The sequence below is a fragment of the Anopheles nili genome, chromosome 3, assembly GCF_943737925.1.
Source record: "Anopheles nili chromosome 3, idAnoNiliSN_F5_01, whole genome shotgun sequence".
NCBI classification, from domain to species: Eukaryota; Metazoa; Arthropoda; class Insecta; order Diptera; family Culicidae; genus Anopheles; species Anopheles nili.
In genome coordinates this window covers 70,210,258-70,233,842 of record NC_071292.1, presented here as the reverse complement: position 1 = coordinate 70,233,842, position 23,585 = coordinate 70,210,258, and the positions used below count along the sequence as shown (strand labels likewise).

General features: G+C 45.2%; 7 protein-coding genes across 8 annotated transcripts; 3 read left to right on the top strand and 4 right to left on the bottom strand.

Annotated features, from left to right (window-relative positions):
• Positions 1-611: 611 nt before the first annotated feature.
• Positions 612-4,789, bottom strand: LOC128725090 (kinesin-like protein KIF18A). Its single transcript, XM_053818809.1, has 5 exons — positions 4,697-4,789; positions 3,313-4,614; positions 1,065-2,133; positions 885-1,001; positions 612-799 (listed from the first exon to the last, which is right to left on the bottom strand). The coding sequence occupies exons 1-5, from the start codon at positions 4,787-4,789 to the stop codon at positions 612-614; spliced, it is 2,769 nt and encodes a 922-aa protein (XP_053674784.1).
• Positions 2,367-3,223, top strand: LOC128725091 (ribosome-recycling factor, mitochondrial). Its single transcript, XM_053818810.1, has one exon. It carries the CDS (start codon positions 2,367-2,369, stop codon positions 3,165-3,167), a length of 801 nt encoding a protein of 266 aa, XP_053674785.1. The 3' UTR covers positions 3,168-3,223.
• A 1,186-nt stretch (positions 4,790-5,975) lies between the features above and the next one.
• Positions 5,976-7,927, top strand: LOC128726041 (lariat debranching enzyme). Its single transcript, XM_053819824.1, has 2 exons — positions 5,976-6,172; positions 6,237-7,927. The coding sequence occupies exons 1-2, from the start codon at positions 5,976-5,978 to the stop codon at positions 7,741-7,743; spliced, it is 1,704 nt and encodes a 567-aa protein (XP_053675799.1). The 3' UTR covers positions 7,744-7,927.
• A 1,071-nt stretch (positions 7,928-8,998) lies between these two features.
• LOC128726112 (mitochondrial thiamine pyrophosphate carrier-like) lies at positions 8,999-9,938 on the top strand. Its single transcript, XM_053819901.1, has one exon. It carries the CDS (start codon positions 8,999-9,001, stop codon positions 9,935-9,937), a length of 939 nt encoding a protein of 312 aa, XP_053675876.1. The 3' UTR covers position 9,938.
• Positions 9,939-10,186: 248 nt separating this feature from the next.
• LOC128726008 (2-aminoethanethiol dioxygenase) lies at positions 10,187-11,391 on the bottom strand. The gene has a single exon (XM_053819787.1). The coding sequence runs from the start codon at positions 11,293-11,295 to the stop codon at positions 10,489-10,491; it is 807 nt and encodes a 268-aa protein (XP_053675762.1). The 5' UTR covers positions 11,296-11,391; the 3' UTR covers positions 10,187-10,488.
• Positions 11,392-12,332: 941 nt separating this feature from the next.
• On the bottom strand, positions 12,333-13,761 carry LOC128723244 (ribosome biogenesis regulatory protein homolog). Of its 2 annotated transcripts, XM_053816963.1 has the most exons (4): positions 13,554-13,761; positions 12,992-13,478; positions 12,638-12,894; positions 12,333-12,541 (listed from the first exon to the last, which is right to left on the bottom strand). In XM_053816963.1, the coding sequence occupies exons 1-4, from the start codon at positions 13,700-13,702 to the stop codon at positions 12,391-12,393; spliced, it is 1,044 nt and encodes a 347-aa protein (XP_053672938.1). In that variant the 5' UTR covers positions 13,703-13,761; the 3' UTR covers positions 12,333-12,390. The 2 variants fall into 2 exon arrangements, with proteins under 2 accessions (XP_053672938.1, XP_053672937.1); XM_053816962.1 differs by having other exon boundaries at positions 12,333-12,894.
• Positions 13,762-17,479: 3,718 nt separating this feature from the next.
• Positions 17,480-22,180, bottom strand: LOC128722776 (akirin). The gene is made up of 4 exons (XM_053816456.1): positions 21,686-22,180; positions 18,760-18,959; positions 18,310-18,466; positions 17,480-18,230 (listed from the first exon to the last, which is right to left on the bottom strand). Exons 1-4 carry the CDS (start codon positions 21,930-21,932, stop codon positions 18,220-18,222), a joined length of 615 nt encoding a protein of 204 aa, XP_053672431.1. The 5' UTR covers positions 21,933-22,180; the 3' UTR covers positions 17,480-18,219.
• Positions 22,181-23,585: the final 1,405 nt, after the last annotated feature.

Here is a 23,585-nt window from a genome sequence, read left to right as displayed (position 1 = left end):
ACACAACTTAATTTCAACAAAATCCTCTTTCAGTGAAATATGTTCACAATAATCGGCGTTACCTCATGCAGCTGATGTTTTTCTCATTGACAGATTCATGGCACATAACTCAACGAAGGAACCAACTTAACGAAACTCCAAGACTCCTGGGACTTTTTTCCGTGAAAATAGGAAGACCCAACTTAATTTTGAATTGAGTTATGTTAATTAAATTTATTTTGTAACCGTCATTTGTCTGAGTAGTAAATATATTCAGTAAAATATTGTACTTTTGGTTTCCCGACCGCATGCTATATTAATGAGAGCGTTGGGAGAGCACCTTCAGTATCCCTTGCAGACCGTTTCATGTGTATATATTCTTTATTTTTTAGTTCCGCACTATATTTATTTCTCGACAAACTCAATCGGAACTCTAAACGTTCTACGTTTAGCCGAAACACACGCGTATTATCTAGTGAGAAGTTTCGCCTAGTCCGATTTATCTTACCTAAACTGCCTACACAATTTATAACAGTGAAAAAATAAAAGCTACACGTATCACGCGTTATATAAAATAAAAATATGTCAGTAGTAACGATCATTTTCAAAACTGTGACGCAAATCTCTTCAGACTATTTTTTTATGATGCCCATGAGACGATTATGACGATTTCGATCGTTATCATTTTCTAGATTGTTGTTAGCAATGCGCACGGTTACTGGTTTGGTACTACTTCCGCCGCTGTCACCGGATGTTCCTGCAGCATCTTTAGCTTTCATCTTTCGGAAGCGATTGATAACCGAAGTAGCGGAAGCGTTTGCTGCAACGAAAATAAAATAACCGTTTCATTTACACAGTCGAAGGCATAAACCACCAAGCGAGCACGTTTTTTAAATTATACTCACTTCGGCTGTTTGATCGATTAATCGAACGGGGACTTTTTCCTATCCGTTTTGGCGTCTTTTTACAATTTTCTTTGTGCACAGTTAAATTCATTTTTCCCTTGGAAGCACGTCTTAGAACTGAAAAGTTAAAAATTCCAATTTTAGTTGCCATACGAGCCAAACCCCTAAATGTAAAATTACCTTTGTCTAGCACCTGCGGGTCAACATTCGATTCTACCAACACGTTGGAAAATAGAGATTCGGAATCAGATTCCTTACCGTGCACAATGTTGAACGTAGAATTTGCTATACTGCCAATACAGTTCGATTCGTCCGACGTGTCTGAGTGGTCGTCACCAACGTTTTCCTCATTACCCGTGTTTGGCTTTGATTTTTTGCTTTCAACCGTATTCAATGGCATTACATTGTTCAAAACCAGCCGAGGTACTTTGAGTCGGTGTGATGTTACGCCTGGTACGACCGTTCTCGCAGTTGGTTTTGTGCCGTTAACAAGCTTAGTCGGCGTTCGCCGGGACATAGTCGATTGAGAAGCACCACCACGCGTGGTTGTTTTAAATGACAGGGCTCGCGTGATCATTTTCGGTTTTTTGAACGCATTTCGCTCGGCACTCTGGGAGTCTTTATCTTGCCCTGCAATTGGGTGGTCAATGTTGGACTCCGACTCGCTGCTTTCGTTCAACTTCGTTCGCTTTGACGCGAAACCAACGAAGGGGATTGGAGCAGCTTCCGGAGGGAAATCAACAGCATCTTCTGAGCAATCAGACAGATTAGCAATATCATCAATGGTACTACGGCCGAGATCTGCTTCGTCTCGCTCTTGTTGGCATTCGTCATCGAAGAATGTGACTCCACGCTGCCGTTGGTTCAGCTTCACCAATCGTCTCAGCTTATCCAACGTGACGTTGTCCAAGCGATCCATACTGCGCAGAAGCAGATAGTTTTGTTGTATAATATCCCCGCTGAGTAGCATTATCTTTTGCCACAGTTTGTTCTCCTGATCGTACGTGAACGAGATCTGTAGTACATGATCCTTCCACAATGACGACTTCACGGCATCGATTTCGGCATCCTTTCCGCTTAGATATCCTTTTAGTATAGTGGCAAGTTCAGTTTGCAGGACTTCTTCCCGAATCGCGTTTCGACTACGTTGTGCCTGCCGATACCGTTCTAACCAGCGTGATTTATCAACTTGCTGGTTCGCTACCTGCTTGCCACACCGGTCGATGGATGCTTCAATCTTTGCTATATCCTAAAACGAAATAAGAAAACGGAACATGTAAAAATACATCCATTTTGCATAACCGTTAGGCCCCACGTAAAAATGAAACAATTTTAACGAATCATTCAAACTCATCAACAACAACGCAAAAACCCATCGAAACAACTGTCATTTGTCGATGGAACACTCGCTCAAGTACCGCGCGCAGTACATCACATACAAAACAAACCATAACAAACTACGTTTCGCTGTTTGCGACAAAAATGCTACGAATCACATCACTGATTCGTGCTGTAAGCTTTCGGTCACTAGAATCAAACGTGGTCTCCACTATTGCATGTGCTTCAAAATGTGTGCAACAAAAGCATACCATCTGCACAGTGCTCTTGAGCGCTCGATCCAACATGCCGGCCACAACGCAATCGGTACGGTTCTATGCCAAAAGCAAGGATAAAAAGAAAGACAAAAAGAGCACCGGTGGGAAGGTACAAATCAACGAGGAGCAACTAGGCTCTCTCATCGACCTGGAAGCCCTACGAACGCAGATGGAAAAGAGTCTGGCCGCCATGAAGGAGGAATACGTGAAAAATCTTTCCCTACGCTCCACTACCGGTTCTATTGAAACTCTGCGTGTAGCCTACGAAGGCAAGGATTATCAACTGCAGGAGCTTGGTCAGGTGGTGCGAAAAAACCCTAAAACCTTGGTCATTAACCTCATCTCTTTTCCGCAAACCATCCCTGCCGTTTTGCAAGCGATACAACGCAGCGGTATGAACCTAAATCCTCAGCAAGACGGCACCACACTGTTCATCCCGGTACCCAAGGTGACTCGTGATCATCGCGAGACTCTTGCCAAGAACGCCAAGGTACTCTACATCAAATGTCGTGATAGGATCAAAGACATACAGAACCAAACTATCAAAAAGCTCAAGAAACAAGCCAATGTTTCCGAGGACGACGCATTTCAGGGGCAGACCCAAATCACTGCCATCGGGGATGGATTCATTAAGGAGGCAGAAAAAATAATGGAACTGAAACAAGCTGAACTACTGGGTGATCAATAAACCCACTACTAACTATTAGCATGTATAAAATTGTAGGTTTGAATAAAATAAACGTTAAACAGCTGTGCGTTGATGTTTGTACCGCTAAAACTCGTGCACGGCCAAAGGCAGCAAAGAAATTTGAAAACAAATAATAAGTACTTACTTCATCTAGCTGGCTTCCGTCGAGCGTTACGATCCGGGCAATATTTTCCGCCTGCTCCTTTAGTTTTACGCGCATGTTAAGCAGCTTCTCCTTACTCTTTAATGCAATAAAATGCTGCAAAGCCTGACGCATACTGGCGTAACAACTATCAATTCGCGAAATCCACGTATTCATCAAAGTTTCGTCCAGTGCTGCCGTACCGTCAGCCGCTTTGTGTGTGGATTGTTTTTTGAGCTGTTCCTCCAAATCGGCCACCTTTGCCTTGAGCCTCTCGATCTCTTCAGCCTGCTCGTTGACTTTCTTGACAAGGAACTCCTTCGGAACGTTAGTTGGCACAATGTTTTGCCGTACGGTCGTTCGAATTTTCTTTGCCCGTGATGCATATTTGAGCGTATTGTATGTGTCGTCGTACGTTAGCGAGGACGGCGAAATATTGGCTATCATCAGAGTCTGGCAGTTGCCTCCTAGACTATCCTTCAGGATGCGCGTCAGGTTCGAGTCACGGTAAGGGATGTGCTTCAGCCCATCTGCCAGCTTGTTAATGCAGTTTCCGAGAGCTAACAGCGATTTGTTGATGTTCGCGCCTTCCTTAAAGCGTAAACCAATGCCTTTCGTACTGGCGGCCCGCTCGCTGCCAGCCAAATCAATCATAGATAGCTTCACCGTTCGCTTTTGGCCCGTTTTTTTCTCCACCATACGAATGTGCACCTGGAAGATTGCATGACTGCGGCTACTTTCGGCATTTGCATCGGTCGGATGCTGCGTGCGATTGCGGTTTCCCAATGCTAGCAGCTCTAGAAGCTCGCTGGCGTTGTGAATTTGTTTCAACACCAAACCGCTCACCACAACACCGTTTGAATCTTCGCGCAGCTTAAGCGGACCAGTTTTGGTGAGAAGATTCATCACCAGCTCATTGTATACTTCGAGGTACGATATTCCAATATCAAACTTGCGAAGTTCGCTGAGCGACTCGATCTGATGGAACAATTCCTTCATGGTCAGGAATGTTATGCCCGGGCAATCTTCGTTGCCCAGCATCGTGTGCGTCTTTCCCGCTCCTGTCGCTCCGTACACAAACACGGAACAGTTGTATCCGTTCATAACCGATTGCACTAGCGGTTTCATGCATACCTCGAAAATGTCCACATTCGTAGCCGTATTATCAAACACATCATCATACTCCATAGTGAGCTTCTTTTTGACGCGCTTTGTGATGTCTCGGTGAGTCTGTTTTACACCGTGGAAAAAGAACTCATCCTCATCTTCGTCTGGATCAAACATTACGGTGGATTTGTCAAGAACCTAGAATCGAAGAATACGAATTTTCAACCTGCAATACATGTTTCATGTTCGTATATCAAGCCACTATGGGTAAAAAACATACCTTAATGATATTTCTTGGGTTTTGCTCCAATTCTCGATCATTGAACGGGCGCACCCGTACGGCAACACGTATTTTTCGCGAATCAACGGTCATTGTTGCGAATGAGGTCACTTGTCCTTATTAACCAGGAATTCTAACAATACTCTGTGAGGTATTCTGAAAATGATGTTAGATGCGCTCGATGCAATGTGGGCGAACCGTTTACAAGTTTTGTTTTATCTCGAACTTTGCATTAGGTGCACTTTGATTGAATAACTTTGTTTCCGTTTGCGGTATACCAATAGTAAATCATTTTCATCATCTGCACTAAAGAACTTGATATGAAAGTACTCCAATATAACACAAAAGTTATTACTCACGGCTCGTGAAAACGAAAATGTCCGTAAGCTTCAAACACAAGCGTTTGTTCAAGTTTTTAACGGTTTACAACGGTCAACCGATGACAGCACGCACAATGAAACTAACATGACATAAGACTGAGCACGTTTACACGTTGTTTTATACCAAAAACAGTTAAGATACACTGCTAGTTATCCTTTTCAAGGGTAAAATATTAATAGAACAATCTTTGATGTAATATATGACAAAGTAAATGCATATCGGGTACATGGCAGTTAAAGCCAACGAGTAGATGCTACTCGACAGGTATTTTAAATATATCGCTAGGACTTTGGCAGGTATTTAAATCAATTGCCACCACTGGTATTTGTTGTATAAGATAAAATATCTCTATTTTATGTGAATCTTTGATAAATTGTCGTTAAATCTGTATATAATATTAAAACTCCTGCATGAAATGAATGAAGAGAAAAGATTTCAAGTTAAATATATTTTTCACAGGGCGTATCATGCTAACAGAGAACGGTTAATTTTTAGATTTCTTAATTATATTAGCCGGTCATTGTTTTTCTATATAAAAAGATTCTATATAAATCCAAGTCTAACAGAAATGTTCTGCTTTGTCAATTTCCTTTGAAGCTCGTCATATTTGTGCAATAAAGCAGATTTTGAAATTTAAAAATCCTTCTTTTACTTTGAAATACGACCTAAGTTCTGTCAAGCAGCTTCTGTAGGAGCTGTGTGTTGATTTGATGCTAGATTGTTGTGATCGGTTTTGTGTACCAGAACGGGTTTAAAATCAAACGAGAGGTTTCAGCTGGTTTTACATTGGGTATGTAGAAAACTAATCAAAAAACCAAGAAATACTGTTAATAAGTGCGTTGAAAGAGTAAACTAACAATATTTAAAAAGACACAACTAAACAGCTTCAGAATAAACGATGAAAATTGCCATAGAAGGATGTGCTCACGGCGAGTTGGAGAAGATCTACGATTTGATAGAATCAATACAGCAGGAGCAGAACATTACGGTCGATCTGTTAATATGTTGCGGAGACTTTCAATCTACTCGTAATTTGGCGGATTTACAGTGCATGGCAGTTCCTCAAAAACATTTGGACATGTGCAGTTTTTACAAGTGAGTAAAAATATGAAAATTTTAATGAACACATGTTAACACACTTTCCAATTACTCGGTGCAGGTATTACAGTGGCGAAAAAAGGGCTCCAATTTTAACGATCTTTATTGGTGGAAACCACGAAGCGTCGAATTATCTACAAGAGCTACCTTACGGCGGGTGGGTAGCACCTAACATATACTACCTCGGATATGCTGGCGTGGTAAACTGCAGCGGCATTAGAATTGGGGGCATTTCAGGTATCTACAAAGGTCACGATTTTCTCAAGGGTCGTTTCGAGTTTTCCCCTTACGATGAGGCCACCAAACGCAGCGTGTACCATCAGCGTCAGATCGATGTGTTTCGATTGAAGCAACTATCGCCAAAGGTAGACATCATGCTCTCACACGACTGGCCACGAGGTATTACAAATTATGGCAATGAGACGCAACTGCTTCGCTTCAAGCCTGCCTTTCGCGAGGATATTGAGAGCAACCGTCTGGGGAGTGCGCCGTGCGAAGATTTGCTGCAGAAACTTAAACCACCCTTCTGGTTCGCTGCCCATTTGCACTGCAAATTTGCTGCTGTAGTAGCTCATTCTGAAACAGACACGACAAAATTCCTAGCACTAGATAAGTGCCTGCCAAAAAGACGGTTTCTTCAAATTCTTGATATCCCCACGAATGACGATGGGAAAAAGAAGGAGGACGATCAGTTGAGACTAAAATACGATCTCGAATGGCTTACGGTACTGAACCTAACAAACCACTTGATTAGCATTCGTGCTTCAAACGGCTACATGCCCGGTGAGGGTGATGCAGAACGGGTCAATTTTACTCCAACCGCAGAGGAAAAAGCCAAAGTTTTAGAGCGATTCGGTAATGATCTGACAATCCCGTGCAATTTCGTGCGAATTGCCAAACCGTATCAGCCCGACCAAGAGTCAATGGATATGCGATCGGTAGAACAACCGCAAGCTTTTCTCAACCCGCAAACCACATTATTTTGCGATAAGTTGAACATTGACGATCCTTTAAGGCTCGCCATGCTAATGACGGGGCACCAGCTCAACACGTCCACCTATGTCGATCAACAGCCTGCGATAGATGATGGGACTAAAGAAAAGTCACCTACCAAACGAGGGTCGAATGAAGACGAGCTGGATGTTGAGGATGATGACGATGACGTGGATGATGATGAGGGACAAGGGTCGATGAAAACGCTGGATATCACACCACTGCAACCGAAGTTATCCCTTTCTGATGTATTGCCCCAACCAAAGTGGAGGGAACACGATTCGCACGATACCGATTTGTCGACGACGTTGGACGAATCGACGAATCTTTCCACGTCAAACTGCAGCGTTTTGAGTCTTCCGACACCGCAAAAAACGGACGATAAAAACCCACCATCCTGCCTCGAATCAAGCCTCACCGTTAACGATCTCAATCTGTCTAGTCCAGTGCAACTTGACGTGGAAAAAAACGAGGATCAGAAAAAGACATCGGAAGCACATTTACTGGACAATCCACCAGTGAAAAAATTCAAAAGACGAAATGAAACAATATACTCTAAAGAAGATAGCGATTGAAGTCAGCCGCGTGTAAGGTAAGCTTAAACGACAAAAGTAATTGTGTACTCTTGTAAACGGGCACATATTTTTAACTATAATGCAAATGCAGCACGCTGCACTGTTTGAGCTGAATTCAGTCAACTGTGCAATAACGACGAATAAATAAAGCTAGAAATGGAGATAACCACAACAAAATAGTCAATTAAGGACATGGATTTACGCTAATAAATGTAATATTACAAAGTGGTTAGTTTTTAATTCAAACATGTACATTTTTACAGATTCTTAAGTTTCAATCAGTCTCGTACTCTCCCCCGTTCGTAATATCCTTTTGTCATCTAGTGGGCTTTCTTCAGTTACTGACCACTATAGATTGCATTTGAGATGTCATCAACCAAATTTTAGAAATGTATTACCACAGGAAAAAAGTTGAAGCGCTCCGAATAAATTCAAATCTGTTGGTACAACATTACTCATCGCAGAACTGGAACCCCTAGTGCCCTGTAATATAAACTTTTTAGATCCAATCCCGTAGCGACGAAGATCCGCTTCAAATGTCAAAAAGGTTACAATTTCAAAACAAAAACAGTAAATAGTTATTTGAACAACACTTTGGTAAATTAATCTACATCACAAATAGTTTTTTTTATTAAGATAGTGTTATTAGCTAAATTCACCGTTCAACTAGTCATATTAGGTTTGCGTACAGTGTCCTCCATCGTTACGAACTAAATTAAGCAAGTGCAGTGCCCAAAGTGTGTGCAAATCTAAACTGGATCGTGGAACGATCAACTGAAGAAAAACAGTATATTTTGCGCACTAGTTTTGCTTCGACTATTAAAGGTAAGCACAAAAATATAATATCTTATACAGAGCATTCCATCGTGGGTTTTAAAATGAAATGTAATTGTAACCTATTGCGTCGAACACGAGACGTTCGACGTAAAAATTCCGCAACATCGGTCCTAATTTAGTGAACATATTCATACCATTTTGCGTTATCAACTTTTCCCGGATTGTTGTTCCTAACCAAACAAAAAATATGTAAAGGGCAATGTGTTTTGGTTTTACGCAGCGGAACCACTGAGCGCATAAAAAACCATCGCCACTACCGGCAACGGCGAGGTCAAGGCGTTTTGGCGATGATTAGCAAGGTCAGTACACTTACGCACCCGCACCGATAATAACCGTCATAGGCGGATGGTGATGTAATCGAAAAGTCCGGGTATCAGTTTGGAAAGATCGTACCACCACCACACCACCGCTGCACCGGATGGACCGGGAAAAACACAGTGAAACCCGGTACGCCGGGTTGGCCGGAGGTCTAACGGGCTGCATAACGCGCTTCATCTGTCAGCCGTTGGATGTGCTGAAAATCCGGCTCCAGTTGCAGGTGGAACCGATCGCAACGGGCTCCAGCCAGTCGAAGTACCGCTCGATCGTGCAATCGATCGCATGCATCTACCGCGAGGAGGGTCTGCTCGCTTTCTGGAAGGGTCACAACCCTGCCCAGGTCTTGTCGCTCGTGTACGGGGTGGCGCAGTTTTCGTTCTACGAGCGATTCAACCGACTACTGCGGGAATTGCCCCTGCTCGATGGCCACGACCGGGGGCGACAGTTTTTGTGCGGTGCGTGTAGTGGGTCGTTTGCAGCATTAACGATATTGCCCCTGGATGTGATACGGACACGCATGGTGTCGCAGGATCCCGGTCGGGGATACCGGAATGCGCTGCAGGGTTTGCACGAAATCTACCGCCACGAGGGCGTCCGAGGGCTGTACCGCGGGGCGGGCCCTGCCATGCTACAGATCGCGCCACTTGCTGGGGGTCAGTTTATGTTCTACAACTTATTCGGATCACTCGCCAAAAGATACCATGGGCTGCCGGTCGAGGCCCAGTTGCCATCGGGTGAGCTTTTCGTCTGCGGAGGATTGGCCGGATTCTGCACGAAGCTGCTCGTGTATCCGCTGGATCTAACTAAAAAGCGCCTGCAAATTCAGGGATTCGCTCGCAGCCGGCAAACGTTCGGACAGCACTTTGTCTGTCGTCATATGATCCACTGCCTGGTGCAGGTTGGCCGGTACGAAGGTGTTCGGGGGCTGTACAAAGGATTGCTGCCATCCCTGCTCAAAGCAGGCTTCACTTCCGCCTTTTACTTTACGATCTACGATAGTTTACTGCTACTGTTTAACAGCGAACAAAGCTTTAAATAACGTCAACGGAAAACAGCACAATTAGCCTTTAATAAAAAAAATCCTCGTGCGTAAAACTAGACGTCATCTCAAATACCACGCTCTCTCTCTCTCTCTTCAGCAGAATATAATCGCGCTAGTTTCTAGTCAAAAATCCGAAAAAAAGATTCTAAAACAGTAGACTACGCTAATCGTGGGAGGCCGTCGTGATGTCTGCGTAATTTCGGTACCAGAAAAGGACACCATTTGTAGCGGGTTTCGTGCGTGAGAGCAAATTGTGTTATTTAATTTGGTTTTATTGAACAAAGTAATGCTTAGTTAGCTTTGCCGCTACTATCCCTGTCCGAGACGTTACTACGCGCGCGCGTGTGTGTATTTCTAGTCAAGAAACGCAGGTGAAGGTGGCGTTACTGCCGGGCATACGAGATGCCTTACTACGACTTTTCCCGCTTGGGGAAGGATCAACAAACGAAGGAAAAAAACAAAGATACAATAACAAAAGAGGAGAAGGACCGAGCGCGAATAATTCCGGCCCAGCAGCTGCCACGGGAGACGATATTGCCGTTGCAGAATTACACGTTGTTTCGATCCGTTGATTCGTTTTGCTCGATCGAGGCGCTTCCCTCCTGATGGTACATAAAGTCCGGCGTGGTGTAGTGCACGGTATCACAGTAGTAGTGGTCCGGATTGGGGATCGTTTCGAGCACGTACCGTGGCCGTTCGTCGTCCTGAACGGACGGTTTGTCGGGACCGGCGAACCCAAGCGGTTCCATCTCGGCCAGGTGTCGCGGAACCGGCACCTTTCGGTAGAAATAGTATTGCGGCTGTTCGGACGAATTGTACGGCGGACTGAGAATGTCAAAGAATGCCGCCGGACCACCGATGGCGGTGATCTCGTGAAAATTGCGCTCCGTCGGTGTCAACACCGCACAATCGCCCACACTCGAGCTGATGATTTTCTCTGGTTCAGCCGCTACCAGCACGTGCCGCCGGTGTGTACCTCCACTCTCGGGGGCGGCATCGTGTCGAAACACCTCGCTATAGCTGCAGATCTGCACTGCCCCCGATACCACTCGAAGCAACCCGTGCATCCGGGGATGGTCATGCAGTGGCATGGTGTAATTCTCTCGCAGCACAAACACCGACATCGCAAACCGATCGTTCTCGAATACGCCCACGTACGTGCAGGGTGCTTTGGATGACTGTTGGAACGTTTCCGTCGCGACAAGGGACGCATCCAGCCCGATGTCGGCCAGTGTTAGCTGATCCACGAGACGCCGCAGCGCGTGTAGGTTGCTGGCGAACTTCGTATCGGAGACGCTCGTGTGCTCGAACGTGGTCCAAGCCTGCCGGAACACCCGCGCAAACAGGGCGCTCATTGTGTCACCCGGGATATTGTGTGCACGTCGTGTTCAGTTAGCACAAGGTCACAGCTTAATTGGGAGTGAACGTCTGGTACAAGCCGGAATGGGTCCGTGTCCGTTTCTGTCCCGGATAGATAATCCGATATCGGTCGGTGTCGGCTGGAAGAAACAAAAACCCCGTCACAAAACTTAGTAACCACGGTTGCCACGGAACGTGACCGCAGCCTACTGCGACACTCACCATCCGACCGGGCCGGATAGAACAAGCAGATTGAAGAGACCAAGCCGGCCGTTGTTTGTTTATTTACCCTCTATTGCTACCGCGGTGTGACCGCGTATTCAGTTTGCAGCGGTGCCGGAAGTTTCACTTTCAATAGTCCCGTTGGCGAGTCACCATGTTCGTACACCGTGATAACACCGATAACGCAACACCCGCTCGAGTGGGGGGGTGGTGGTTGGAATTAGAAAATTTTCTCAACGCCTCTTCTATGTTTTTGTCTGTTTTCCTGCAGCAGTACGATTGACAGCTGCGACGCGAGAGCGAGAGAGCGTGACTGGATCGATTCCGCTAGCGAATGACAGGTGAATGCGGGTTGGGGGGATGCGGGTTCCGTTTGCCGGTGGTGCAGTATGGTCCTTTGGACGATGCTTTTTTTTCGCATCCAGCACCTTTCAGGCGTACCACAAAAAGTTCCGCTTAACCGAACACTTCCACCGTGATTGCAACCGACACATCGGTAACCTACATATGTCCAAAATCTTCTGTCACTGAGAACTGCATGCATCACCACGATGCACCAGCCGGTTGGACCGTCCTTCACCTACTGCAATGCGATGGAACGTGATTTCGGGTTTTCCTTTTTTTTTTGTACCCTCATTCCATGACGTAACAATCAGATCGATTAGAGGCGATGCGTAGCTGGGCAACTGATACATGTCGACCTTTTCTAAAGTGTAACAGTCGTCCCGGGGTAGCTGAGTAACATCTCTTTAACGTGAAATTAGTGAACAGAAATAATGCATGCAAGGCGCCCGAGCACGTGGTTGTACATATGAGTGGTGTATTTCAATATATTCAAGGTATGTTGCGTTACAAAGTTAACCCTAGTTTTAACGGCGTTTGCGGCCAACCGTTCGCTTACTGTGATTCCGTTTGCCCTGGCCGCCCTTTGGCTTTTTGCGGCTGAAGCTTGCTTTCGACTTTTTGCCACCCTTTTTCGATTTTTTTCCGTCTGCCGCAACACCTTCGTCGGCTTCGCGTCTGCAAGGACAAGAATGAGAGAAAAAAGGGAGTAAATCAATCCAAGAGCTGTCCCAACTGTACCACGGTTTTTTCCGGCAAAGGAAAGGTACGTACTCTGCCCTAGCTTCCGCCTTCTGCAGCGAAATGGCGCGATCGATATCAATCTTCGGCTTTTTGTTAAGAACTTTCGTCACGATTTCCATGTTGCGCCGCTTTTCGCCCGCCATCGAGGACGTTTTCTTTTTGCGATTCACTCCCGGCAGCAGCTCCTTAACGCCGATGCCACGGGCCTGTTTTTCGTTCGGAAGCGACTCCTGGAACACTCCCACGGAAGCCGTCGAAGCTTTGACGATGTTAGAGGCCGTGATTAACTGTAAGTTGTTTTTTTTTTGTAATGAAAGATATACGTTATTAACATACGATATTTCGGTTATGTTTAGGTTCTTGAGGAGATGCCGCAGCTCTTACCTGTTTCGCCGAGGCCGACTCGGGTCCGACAAATCCGGTTCGCGGAACGGCAATTTTCTTCGCGCGGGCGATATTCTTCATACGAGCCACCTCGTTCTTAGCCACGCGCTCGATCCGTAAATCGCGCTTCTCTTTGAACATGTCCCGATACGGATCGTTCTGTGGCACATCCAGCGCCCAGTCCCGCTCCTTTTCCGCCTTGTACCGCTGGTAGCCATATGTCGGTACCCATTTGTCCAGCACCGGATCGAACACCTTCTTTTCGCGCGTTCGCTTTTTGATGCCCTTCTTTTTGGCGAATTCCTCCCACTTGGTGAGCGGTTTGGGCACGGGGAGCTTTCGTGAGCGGGGCAGCAAGGTCTTCGGCGGTGGTAACTTAGCAACGATCGATTCATCAACACGCTCCGTCGGCAGCTGCCAGACGTCGTTAATCAGCAGCTGCACGTTGTCGCGGGTCAGGTCCAGCACGTACTTTTCGCGATCCGCTCTGGAAGGGCAGATGAATACACAAACATATTACAGGTAACGCTGGCCCAACACCTAGCTGGTGGAAAAAACTTACTTCATCTGTTCATCGTCGAAGTAGTTCGGATCGCTCACCAGCAAATGGCCAGCATCGATCGTCGGATCCAACGATTTTTGCACAGTGATTGGCTTATATTTTTGGAGGGTTTGCTGTTGTTTGTCTAATATTTCCTTTACGATATCCATTGTAAATGAGAGGAAAAAACACAACCTGATCGTAGGTTCAACATAAACACGTTTTGAAAACTTGACCGTGTGTTGTTTTTTATGTCAGTTCTGTCATTCAAAAAATTACCACAGTTGCATTCTCAGATCAGTCCGAGGTTATACCACTTGACAGTTGGGGGTCAAAACGGTTCATTTACTTTTAATAAAAACTAACATTTTTACTTTTAAAATGAACAAATTCCTATTAAAACAATTGCAGATTAAATATATAAATCACATACAACCATAGACCACGTGCTGCTGTTTTGTTTTGATTGATTACCATGTTGAGAAAAAACCCGATCCTGATGGCCGAACCTGACGCTATTTAGATATAAGCCGGCGGGCGTTCGCGAAAACGGCCAAAAGTAACAGGAGAGCATGAGCCGTGGAGGTAGACTTTTTCGGTACCAAGCGCGGGACCCAAATCTCGTCGCTTAGTAACGGGGTCGCATGCTGCGAAGAGGTAGCGCACAGCTGGTATTCGCGCCGTGAGTGTGTTAGTATCGTTTCTTTCGCTTCGAGAGTAGGAGTAAAAAAGACAAAGTAGCCGGTGATTTTTACCAATATCGCTTCATTCGCGCTCTCTTTTTGGCCAAAGAGAGTGTTGCTTTGTTTCATGTTTTATTTGCTTCTGGTGTGTTTCTTCCATTTTCTGTAGTTAGCTTAAACCGTAAACGCTGCTTACCGCCCTTCCTGCTGCGCAACCGTCTTCACCCACGCAATTATTAATCCCGGTTGCGCCGCATTCGCATTCAATCCTTAAGAATTACGTACGATAACGCGCTAGTTCGTTCCCTTATATGCTAATTGTTCTCTTCGATTTCATCAACTGCATCGTGTTACATTCTCTGCCTCCTGTTCACATGCATTTTTTCGGCTCTTATACATTTCTGTTACGCATTCTAATGGTTTTTCATTCCGTTTCTTCCACCCCACGCCGCATTACATTGTTTTATCACACCGCTGTAAATAAAAAGGTTTTATTCGCCTCTGACCGCATCGTATTGTTTCTGTTTCACTTTGTTTTACCAGAGAAGATAGCCGTTGTTGTCCCCGTTTGTTAATATAAGTGAGTGCACGTCTGTATATTTGCATGCATTTGCTACCCCCAAACGCGATTGAGTTGTTTCGCTATTGTATTTTTCCGCCCCCAAAGCTATTTCAGATTTCGTCAACCCAGCTCTCCTTTGCAACGGTTGCGAGTTTCAATTTCTGCTCGTACTGGAAGCTTCCGATGTTCGCGTGGGTGTGATTTAACGTTTCGTTTGGCTCATGAAAAGCGGTAATGCGAAGAATGTACTTTCGAAAACGAAGAAAAAAAAAGTAACTATTGTGCGCTGCACATGACGGCTCACAAAATATTACCATACGGAGGAGCCCCGGCGAGCTAATCATCCGAAACTCGCGCGGAGGAGATCGTTGCCGGCGGATGCAATGTTTGCGATTTTTTCCTTCATCTCAGAAACCTCGCCGTGCGCAAATGAAACCGAAATATTAAGTTGTGCACCTCCCGAGGACGATCGGGTGAGTCGCGTTCGCATCTTGTTGAGATTTATGGATCCTTGACCAACGCAAAAAACGCCAGATAAGACTGGCAAAAAATGTGCATACCACCCTTTTCCAACATTACCCCCCTAAACCAACAACACCCGACAACAGGTGCGAAGTAAATGAAAGATGTGGCGCAAACGATACCGTGGATAAGTGAGAGAGGCTAGAGCGGGTGTACTTTTGTTGTATATACTACTAATTATGGCATCACTAGAGCACTAAGAGCTTATTACGTCTTTGTTTATGCTACATCTTTGATATCATCCTCCCGCCCTCGAGCGTACCCCCTCCTCTTTTCCATCAGCCCAATCCAACACGGGAGAAACGAAGTTTTCGTTTTCCTTGTTGCGCTTTGCTTCCACCCCTGTCGTATATATGTTACGCCTAATATGCCTATTGTTGTTATCCTGTTTGTATAGTGGTGTTTTATCGTTCCATGGCGGGCCCATCCCTCCGAGTCACTGCCCCCGATGTGGGGTTTTGAGAAGCCGAGTCGCGACTCTGCTCCATATGCCAGGTTTATAATTATTATTGATTGTTTGTGTTGATGCATCTAGCGCTTTAGGGATTATATCTTTAGAGGGCGTTTAGTGTCTGAGGAACGGCGCCTGTTTCGTCAATTTAACAGAACATCAGATGAGGAAAACGAACCCGTGAACGAACGTACCGCGGCATGGCTACGTACTGCAACGGCTTTTTTTGCTTCCGAGTGAGGAACAAATAGAAAAAAAAACACTGCACCGCGCCACTCTCGCTCGCTCGCTGCGAGCCAAATAATGCACTCACAGGTGTTGTACCCTAGGCAATAGTAGTAGTTATAGTAGTTAGCAATAGTAGTTTCGTAATAGTAGGTAATAGTATATTAATTGCTGCTGCTGCTGTTTGTGTACTTAGTGCTTGTTGATCTTTCTGTTAAGGATGCTTTACTTCTCGTTTTTGTTAGTAGAATTCAATTGTTGCGCCTTGGATGCACCACTTCTCTGCCGTGTTTAGGTATTTCTTATTCTCTCGTCGGCTTAGGTATTTTCCAGCAGCTTGCATTTCCTTTCGAGCGCATTCGACGCTGATAATGGGAGAGTGATCAACGATCTAACGCATTGTGTATGCGCATTTCTTCCCCCGCTTTCATTTTCATATAAAACATATTCTTCGTGTATATAAACGACTTATCAATTACATTGTTTTGTTTCTCTCTCTTAAACTCTTATCGTACCTAGTTCAGGGTTTCTCCCTTTTCTTACGTTTGTAGTTAGAGTGTGTGTAATCCCTTTCTTCCTCGTTAAGCATATTTTTGTGTCATTTTCTTTATCGATCACACATGTTCTTTTCCAGCCTAAGACATGAAGAGTTCAGCCCATTCTATGCCCTTCGCCGACGCTGTGCCTATATCATCGCATTCTTTAAGCTGCGTCAATCCCTAACCAATTGCTGCTATCGACCGTTGTCAGGCGCAAGAAGTCCAAAAAACACTTTACTTTCAGAACGGTACATATGACGAAATTAAGCCGGTGAGCTTGTAATCAGTGCGGTTGTTTAGGATTTTAGATGCTTTTTCACCAGCCCCCCGGAAAGCATGGAAATGAAAGTAGTCAGATTCTTGTTCATAGAGAAAAAAAAACACTGTAAGCAGCAGCGATAAAAAATAGACATTTTTTCAGTGCTGCTTTCCGTTATTTTTGTGAGAAATCAAACCCAACTCCCATTGAACGGAAATAGTAAAGGATATTACCCACCTAGACCTGTTGTACCCTTAGCCTACCTAAAACGTGTTCCCATTGGGGGGTCAAACGTTGGAATTGGGGATACTCAAAGTGGAAATGTTCCCTCGCTAAGAAAAGACACCGACGCGCGTACACCGGGGATGAACGTGTGCTTACGTAGTAAGTATAATATGTAGAAGAAAAAACCTAAATTTACTACCACTAGAGAACCAAATCTATAGAATGAGCAGCGGGAAGAAAGGCCGACTGCTAGCCTACTGCTGGGAACGAACTCATTCAACAGTCGTCTGGGCCCCATGAGGTTCTAAGAATTGAGCTAACGTACGATGCGCCAATTGGTAAATAATTTCAAAAAAAAATTGAAGAACAAATCCACGACGAATTGTCTTCAGTCGTCCGAGCAATAGAAGTTTTTGAAGAAACAAGCAAATAGAAACAAAGGACGAACAGAGTAAGAAGCTACTGGCTACTATGTAACAAAAACAAAATTTCAAATGAAAAATAAACGTCACAAGCTAATATTTTTCTTCTAACAAAAAAAACACCCTAACTAGTGAGAAAAGGACTGCGCGATACAAATTGATTTAATGTTGAAGGCAAGATTTCGAAGCCTGTTATTGGAGTAATTCTTGCACTTACGGTACATTCTGTAGTTAGAAACAATCAAACTGAGAATTAAAGAAATTTATGTAAAGAAATAGTAAAGTGTAACAAGAGAATCAGATAAGAAAAAATACATAGCTAACGCGAAGCATGTCTTAAACCGAGAACCCTTTAACAGACCGAAACCGGTGCAGTTAGCGCAGATACAGATATACGATGCTCGATCGAAGAGTGAATTCGTGGGCGATGTTAGCTGTAGTTCGATAGTCGCTGTTTCGCTGGACGATGAGGTGTATGTAGGGTGGGGCAAATGTATTTCTGTCTGTTGAGTTATTTTTCCGTAGCGATCGGTGCTTTTTGGCTGTGTATTGCTGCTTACGATGCTGTAATATTCCTCCTGTTGTCGGTGCCACATCGCTTTTTTTCAGCTGCAGATGCGGCGGCGCTGGAGAGCTGCTGTTACCTTAAAATATCTTCATACATTCTTCCTTCCTTTCTTATTCATGGAGGTTGTGTGATTCTATGATTATTCATGTGTTCGTATCAATTTCTTATTCTCTTCTTCTTCGGCTGTTGGTATGCTTCTCGCAATGTTGAATTTTCTTATTAGTTTCCTGATTAGGAGAGGTCTGAAAGCAGAAATGAGACAACGTGAATAAATATCGCATCAACTAATCGTTACGCCAGTCTTAGATTATAGACACATACAACTTGGCGCTGCTTCGTAACGTCTCTGTATTTGGTCATATGTGAACTTCACAAATGCATCATATTGTTCGGCTAGTTTTGTGGTCAGAACAGCATCATATTGTTCCCGCAAGGCATCCTCTCGTTCCTTCAGCATACGCTCACATATCATTTGTACCTGTGAAAATGATGATCGAAAATGACAAACATAAGTGAATTATCGACAGCAGCTGTCCCGCAAGAGGGATGACTAGTCCTTAAGAATTACAGCAAGCTGCTTTGTCAGTTCATGATTCACGAAACGGACATCCATGTTGACGAGGGCTTTCCCTCCGAACACCAGGTAAATGGTCTCCATTTTTAGGAAGGCATCAGACTGTTTAAAGCTCAGAAAAGTGATCTGAACGTTGTCCAGGTCTTACGCATCCTGCAACCCGGAAGGTTGTTGCATCGGTCGAAGGGTTTTCTTACCTGCTTGAAGGTGAACAACGCTTTCTCGGGATTTTTCACCATGCTAGGTGGGCTGTCTGGTCGGCGGGGACTGTCGGGGCCCATTTCTGAGCCGCTCGATTCGGAATCCTGCATGCGCTCGACGTTGTGGCTGTTGAAGGTGAGTTGCTTCCTGCGGTGCAGTCTTTTGATTTCCTCGGTGATATTTTGTGCCATTTTCTCTGTAAAGGAAATAAATACATTAGCTTGCATTGTGTGTGGTTCCCGAAACAGTATTCAGCTGTGAGCCAGATGGCATTCAGTAAATGCAACAAAGCAGTAACATAAGTAGATACTCTTAACATTGTGTTCAAGGTTCTCACATACTCTAACATTTCAATGATTGTTTTTCCTCTCTCCCAATATGGAAAATCATTGCATCTTTAACACACACATGAAGCAACTTTAATAAAGCTACCACGGAGCATGTTTCATTTGCTCCAAAACCCATATCTAACGTGAATGAAGGGCTACCAAATCATAAAGACCAGCACAAGGATATTCCTCGCGATGGGCGAAGCACTTGCAGTCAATTGTGTTCACCTTGGTGCGCGAGGGGTGCCGGAAAAAGGCGAGTCTATAATCGATGATACATACACACATTTGGTGGTCATTTCTAACCCGCACCTCACACCTCTTGCGCCATTTTCTCTATCCATGCGGCGTGAAAATTGCAGCTCGCGAGAGTACATAATGGTCACCCATCCACCCATCTTCTCTCCACACAAATGGAGGACACATTTTAATCAAAGCTGTGTAGTAGTAGTAAGGCATAAGATGATGCAACAAAAAAATAGAAGAACATCTCACAAGGACTCGCACCGGATGGAAGGACGGGCGCGCACGCTGGTGGGCCATAAAAACCTGTGGGATGGGAGGGGTTTAGGGCGCGCTTATGTACACATGCCTTTTATATTCACTTATACGACCCCCGTGAGACGCGAGCCGATTACGTGTGGGTGTTGGCCCAGGGACGGACGGAAATCGTATTATTTAGTCTGAATTTTTCATTCGACCCGTTCGGACGAGCCAGACCAATCTGCTCCACAGTGTCCAATCGAATCCTCATTTACAATGAGCTAAAAAATATATCTATGCATGATACATGATACAATATCGTTGTCCTGGGAGCTGAGAGAGCAATATTAACCTGCTGGATGGAATTTGAGATGGCATTGGCTGCAGTCATAATTTGATATGAATTTAACCACGCAGATACCCGTTATGTAGAATAAATTAAAATATATAGCTCGAGGTAAATCAGTAGCGTAATTACACAGCCTTTTCACTCTTAAATCCTATGTTCCATTTGGGAAACATTAGGAAATAGGGAGCCGTAAAAGATGCGATTCATCCATTTGGGAACGTGTGTCAGTTTAATAGCATTGCACCCACAGGTTTCTTTGTATGTTGCTACCACCCCGACGAACAATCGCACACACACGTGCTCGGGAGCCTTATGTACGCGTTATGGGCAGACAAGTTAGAGCAAGGATACGATAGCCTCACCCGCGGCAGACGCATTCATCCTGGCTCGTTTAACGAGAGTGCAAATTTATTCATGATATTGTGTCCATTTTACTATCAGGAATAGGAGTAGCACGCGTTGCAATGAAGTCTGATAAATGCATCACACCCTCTTTCCGTCACCGATTTCGATCTCCAACTAGCTTTTCAACAAACGATTCCCGTGTCCACGTGGCCACGAGAACCGATCCAAAGACTCTTTCAGGATACCGGAATAATGAGCCGCCACCCGAATGCGATTGTGACGGATAGTTACCCAGAAAGATACCAATGTTTTATATAGGGTAAGAAAAAAGATTTATCGCTCCTACATTCTCCCGTAATAGCGCTATTTGATGTTCTTCTTCCATATAGCCACGGGCATCCACACCATTCTTGGATGAATTCTTCATTTTATTTGGTTAGAGTTTAATTCGGTTGACTGACCTCCACCATCATTGCAAAGACGACCACACCATACACCAAACCAAAAGGAGTATGAATCGGAAGAAAAAAATGAAGAAATTGCCCTTTGGTCTTGCTTCCTGTCCGCGTACGGACGGGTGCATCGTGGAAAACAGAATCGACCAGCAAGGAAATAGAATAAGAGAAAGGACACAGAAACATCATGCGAATTAGAGAGAAAGAGAGAGAGAAAAGAAAGAGAGAGTTCGTGTTGATAAGCATGCTGGAGTGCACATGCAGCAATGCAACCACGAAGAGACCAGCCCTTTTCGCTCGTACCATTCTCCCTTCCCGTCCCGGCCGTTGTTCTTGCCGTTTGGGGTCAGTCAGGCGCACATCACATATAATGGACGTACATTCTCTACGAGTGTTTGCGTGCAACTACCAGTCGAATGTGTGGATGTGCAAACGGTGAAACATGGGGAATATGGGCACATCCGGCTGGCGACCATTCATGTACTCCGGGAGACGAACGCGTAGTACTCCCCGGGGGTTCTAGACATTTTACCACTCTTTACCACAACCGACCAATCAGCGAAAAAGGTCGTGAGAAAAACCCATTAGGATCTCCTCTACTACTCGATTGCAAATGAGACATTTTTTTTGCGGAACAAAACCGCTATATACACCAGTGAAATATGCACCAGACAGTCTTCATGCCCACAAGAACAAGAGAGTGCGCGAGAGAGAGAGAGAGAGACAGAATGCAGATCGCTGTCCCGTTTCCGGTGAGCCTTTAAAAGGAAATGCAATTATTATCCTCCACTTTCAACGACTCGATCCCAACCTATCCCCGTCCGCCATTTAATGTTAGGTCCCATTCTCGTCACCCCGCAGCCAATTTTAGGTTCCCTGTCGTTCGTCATTAGTCGACACGAATGTCGGGAGGAGAGTTCAACTGGATCCTATTAATTAGGGCTCCTGCACAAACACTTACCTGGAGTCAGCTTGGAACAGGTGGCTTCGGCGAAAGGCGACGGTTTTGGTTCCATGACGCGCATCGAGGCAGCTGCGGCAGCCGCGGCCGCGGACGTAGCGGAGGCGGCTGACGGGGACGATGACGCAGAGGCAGACGGGCTCTGGCTGTGGCTGGGACTACCGAATGGGTGACATCTTCGCCGTTTCGTTGGCCGCTGGTTTAAGCTTTCCCAGTCAAGTGAACGCTTTAACGTTGCACACGCCATGATGAACGCGTTGTTGGCTTCGGTTGATTGTGTGTCGTGATGGTGTGGCTACTGTTGCTGCCAGTAGCACTTCGGCGTTGCGGTGGTTCTCTGCTTCTGCCTGCCGGCCTGCCTGCTCGGATGATAAATGTTAACAACTGCGGCTACTGCTGCAGTTGGAAAAGATCCGTCAAACTGCCACTCTGCACACGGCCTGTCAAAAGCGGTCTTTCAGTCTTTGCACTCTCTCTCTCTCTCTCTCTCTCTCGCTTTCTTGGCCACGCGCACTGTTTCACTCTCTGTCAAAAAAAAACTTCCGTCGACTCCGGGAAGCTTGCTGGTGATGTTTGCTCGCCGATGATGCTGCCAACGAGAAGCGCTAGGACAATGACGATGTTTCGCAAATATTCCCTTGCTTTTGAACACGGCCTAATACAGATGACGATGGACTTTTCCTGCAAACAAGGAGACATGGAGAACAAAAAATTGGTACCGAGCGAAAAATCGAACACGCTTATCGAACGAAACGAATAACGCAAAAGAGGGAGCACTTTCGGTCGGTTCAGTACAGAACATGGAAGCCTCCGAACGATAGCACTAGTTAATTGTTTCACTGTGCGGAATATTACGCTTGCTTTGAATCACAGAATTTTATCCAGTTTAAACACGCAGTTCCCACCATGCGCAGAATTTTGTATGCCTTCCAAAATAATGTACATAATCTAAAATGCACCATTCAACACGATAACGCTACCGAATTAGATTAAGCTAAATATCATTAAAGAATGGTCACACGTTTGCGCCTCACAGAAGAAAAAAAACAAGACACTGTACATTTAACGTAGTGCACTGTTGGGTTGGGTTTACAAATAATGACACTGCGATTACTCTTCGTCTCTCGTTAGCGACACTACGAACAGTGCAGACCTGCTCCCAGCACTAACTTGCCATGCAAAAGCACCGACGGCTACTAGGATTAAATTACGTCAAATATCCTTTCGCTGCTGCTACGAACACACACTGTTTAAACAGGGACACGTAGAACACAGACGCATCGACCCTACGCGCTGTTACACCGAAACGAATGTTCCTTTGCCGAGATACACGCGCTGCGCTGCTCGTCGGAATCCTTTCGCCGTTGCTAGTGCGACGCAGCGCTACGCATCATGCCGTCCCTTTCACTCAACCACGATGGTACCGAAGTATCGCCTTAAAGTTTCGTTTCGGGAAAAGAGCGCACGTCCCGGACCGGCGGGGAGCGCATTAAAGTTATCTACGCCATTTCCTTTTTTCCATTGGGCTTGGGCGACCGAGCGCAATGGGAGGAGAGATGAAATGCACAAACCTACTGAGATCGTGCGTCTCGGGGGTGTTTTACTCATATTTTTTTATCCCTGTACCACTGCAATATGATTAATATTTCTACACTGCCATACAGTGGGGGAAGGAGAAATTTTTGCACATCTGTTCGCTCACTGACCGCCCCCCGTCCAGTGTGGGTTTATTACTCCAACAATAACAGCAAAAAAGCGCTAAGGAACAGAACTTTTATAACGATACACTTGGGTACACATAACGAGCGAATGAGCGCACGGGAACGTGCCTGCGCCACGGTTGCCTTGTGCATCCGCTTTGGTGCTAGTTCGCGAAGGAACGGAGTACAGTCACGGAACA

What these genes read in the sequence shown, in the direction of transcription:
- LOC128726008 (XM_053819787.1), bottom strand. Translation starts at nt 11,295, where the DNA reads ATGAGCGCCCTGTTTGCGCGGGTGTTCCGGCAGGCTTGGACCACGTTC.
- LOC128725091 (XM_053818810.1), top strand. Translation starts at nt 2,367, where the DNA reads ATGCTACGAATCACATCACTGATTCGTGCTGTAAGCTTTCGGTCACTA.
- LOC128725090 (XM_053818809.1), bottom strand. Translation starts at nt 4,789, where the DNA reads ATGACCGTTGATTCGCGAAAAATACGTGTTGCCGTACGGGTGCGCCCG. An exon ending in CCCGCAGGTGCTAGACAAAG is followed by an intron (nt 1,002 to 1,064) that starts GTAATTTTACAT and finishes TTAACTTTTCAG; the next exon opens with TTCTAAGACGTGCTTCCAAG. An exon ending in TAATCGATCAAACAGCCGAA is followed by an intron (nt 800 to 884) that starts GTGAGTATAATT and finishes TTTTCGTTGCAG; the next exon opens with CAAACGCTTCCGCTACTTCG.
- LOC128726041 (XM_053819824.1), top strand. Translation starts at nt 5,976, where the DNA reads ATGAAAATTGCCATAGAAGGATGTGCTCACGGCGAGTTGGAGAAGATC. An exon ending in GACATGTGCAGTTTTTACAA is followed by an intron (nt 6,173 to 6,236) that starts GTGAGTAAAAAT and finishes TACTCGGTGCAG; the next exon opens with GTATTACAGTGGCGAAAAAA.
- LOC128722776 (XM_053816456.1), bottom strand. Translation starts at nt 21,932, where the DNA reads ATGGCGTGTGCAACGTTAAAGCGTTCACTTGACTGGGAAAGCTTAAAC. An exon ending in CTGTTCCAAGCTGACTCCAG is followed by an intron (nt 18,960 to 21,685) that starts GTAAGTGTTTGT and finishes TTTCCTTTACAG; the next exon opens with AGAAAATGGCACAAAATATC. An exon ending in CGTTGTTCACCTTCAAGCAG is followed by an intron (nt 18,467 to 18,759) that starts GTAAGAAAACCC and finishes TCATTTTCACAG; the next exon opens with GTACAAATGATATGTGAGCG.
- LOC128726112 (XM_053819901.1), top strand. Translation starts at nt 8,999, where the DNA reads ATGGACCGGGAAAAACACAGTGAAACCCGGTACGCCGGGTTGGCCGGA.
- LOC128723244 (XM_053816962.1), bottom strand. Translation starts at nt 13,702, where the DNA reads ATGGATATCGTAAAGGAAATATTAGACAAACAACAGCAAACCCTCCAA. An exon ending in TTCGACGATGAACAGATGAA is followed by an intron (nt 13,479 to 13,553) that starts GTAAGTTTTTTC and finishes CTGCCCTTCCAG; the next exon opens with AGCGGATCGCGAAAAGTACG. An exon ending in AGTCGGCCTCGGCGAAACAG is followed by an intron (nt 12,895 to 12,991) that starts GTAAGAGCTGCG and finishes AACAACTTACAG; the next exon opens with TTAATCACGGCCTCTAACAT.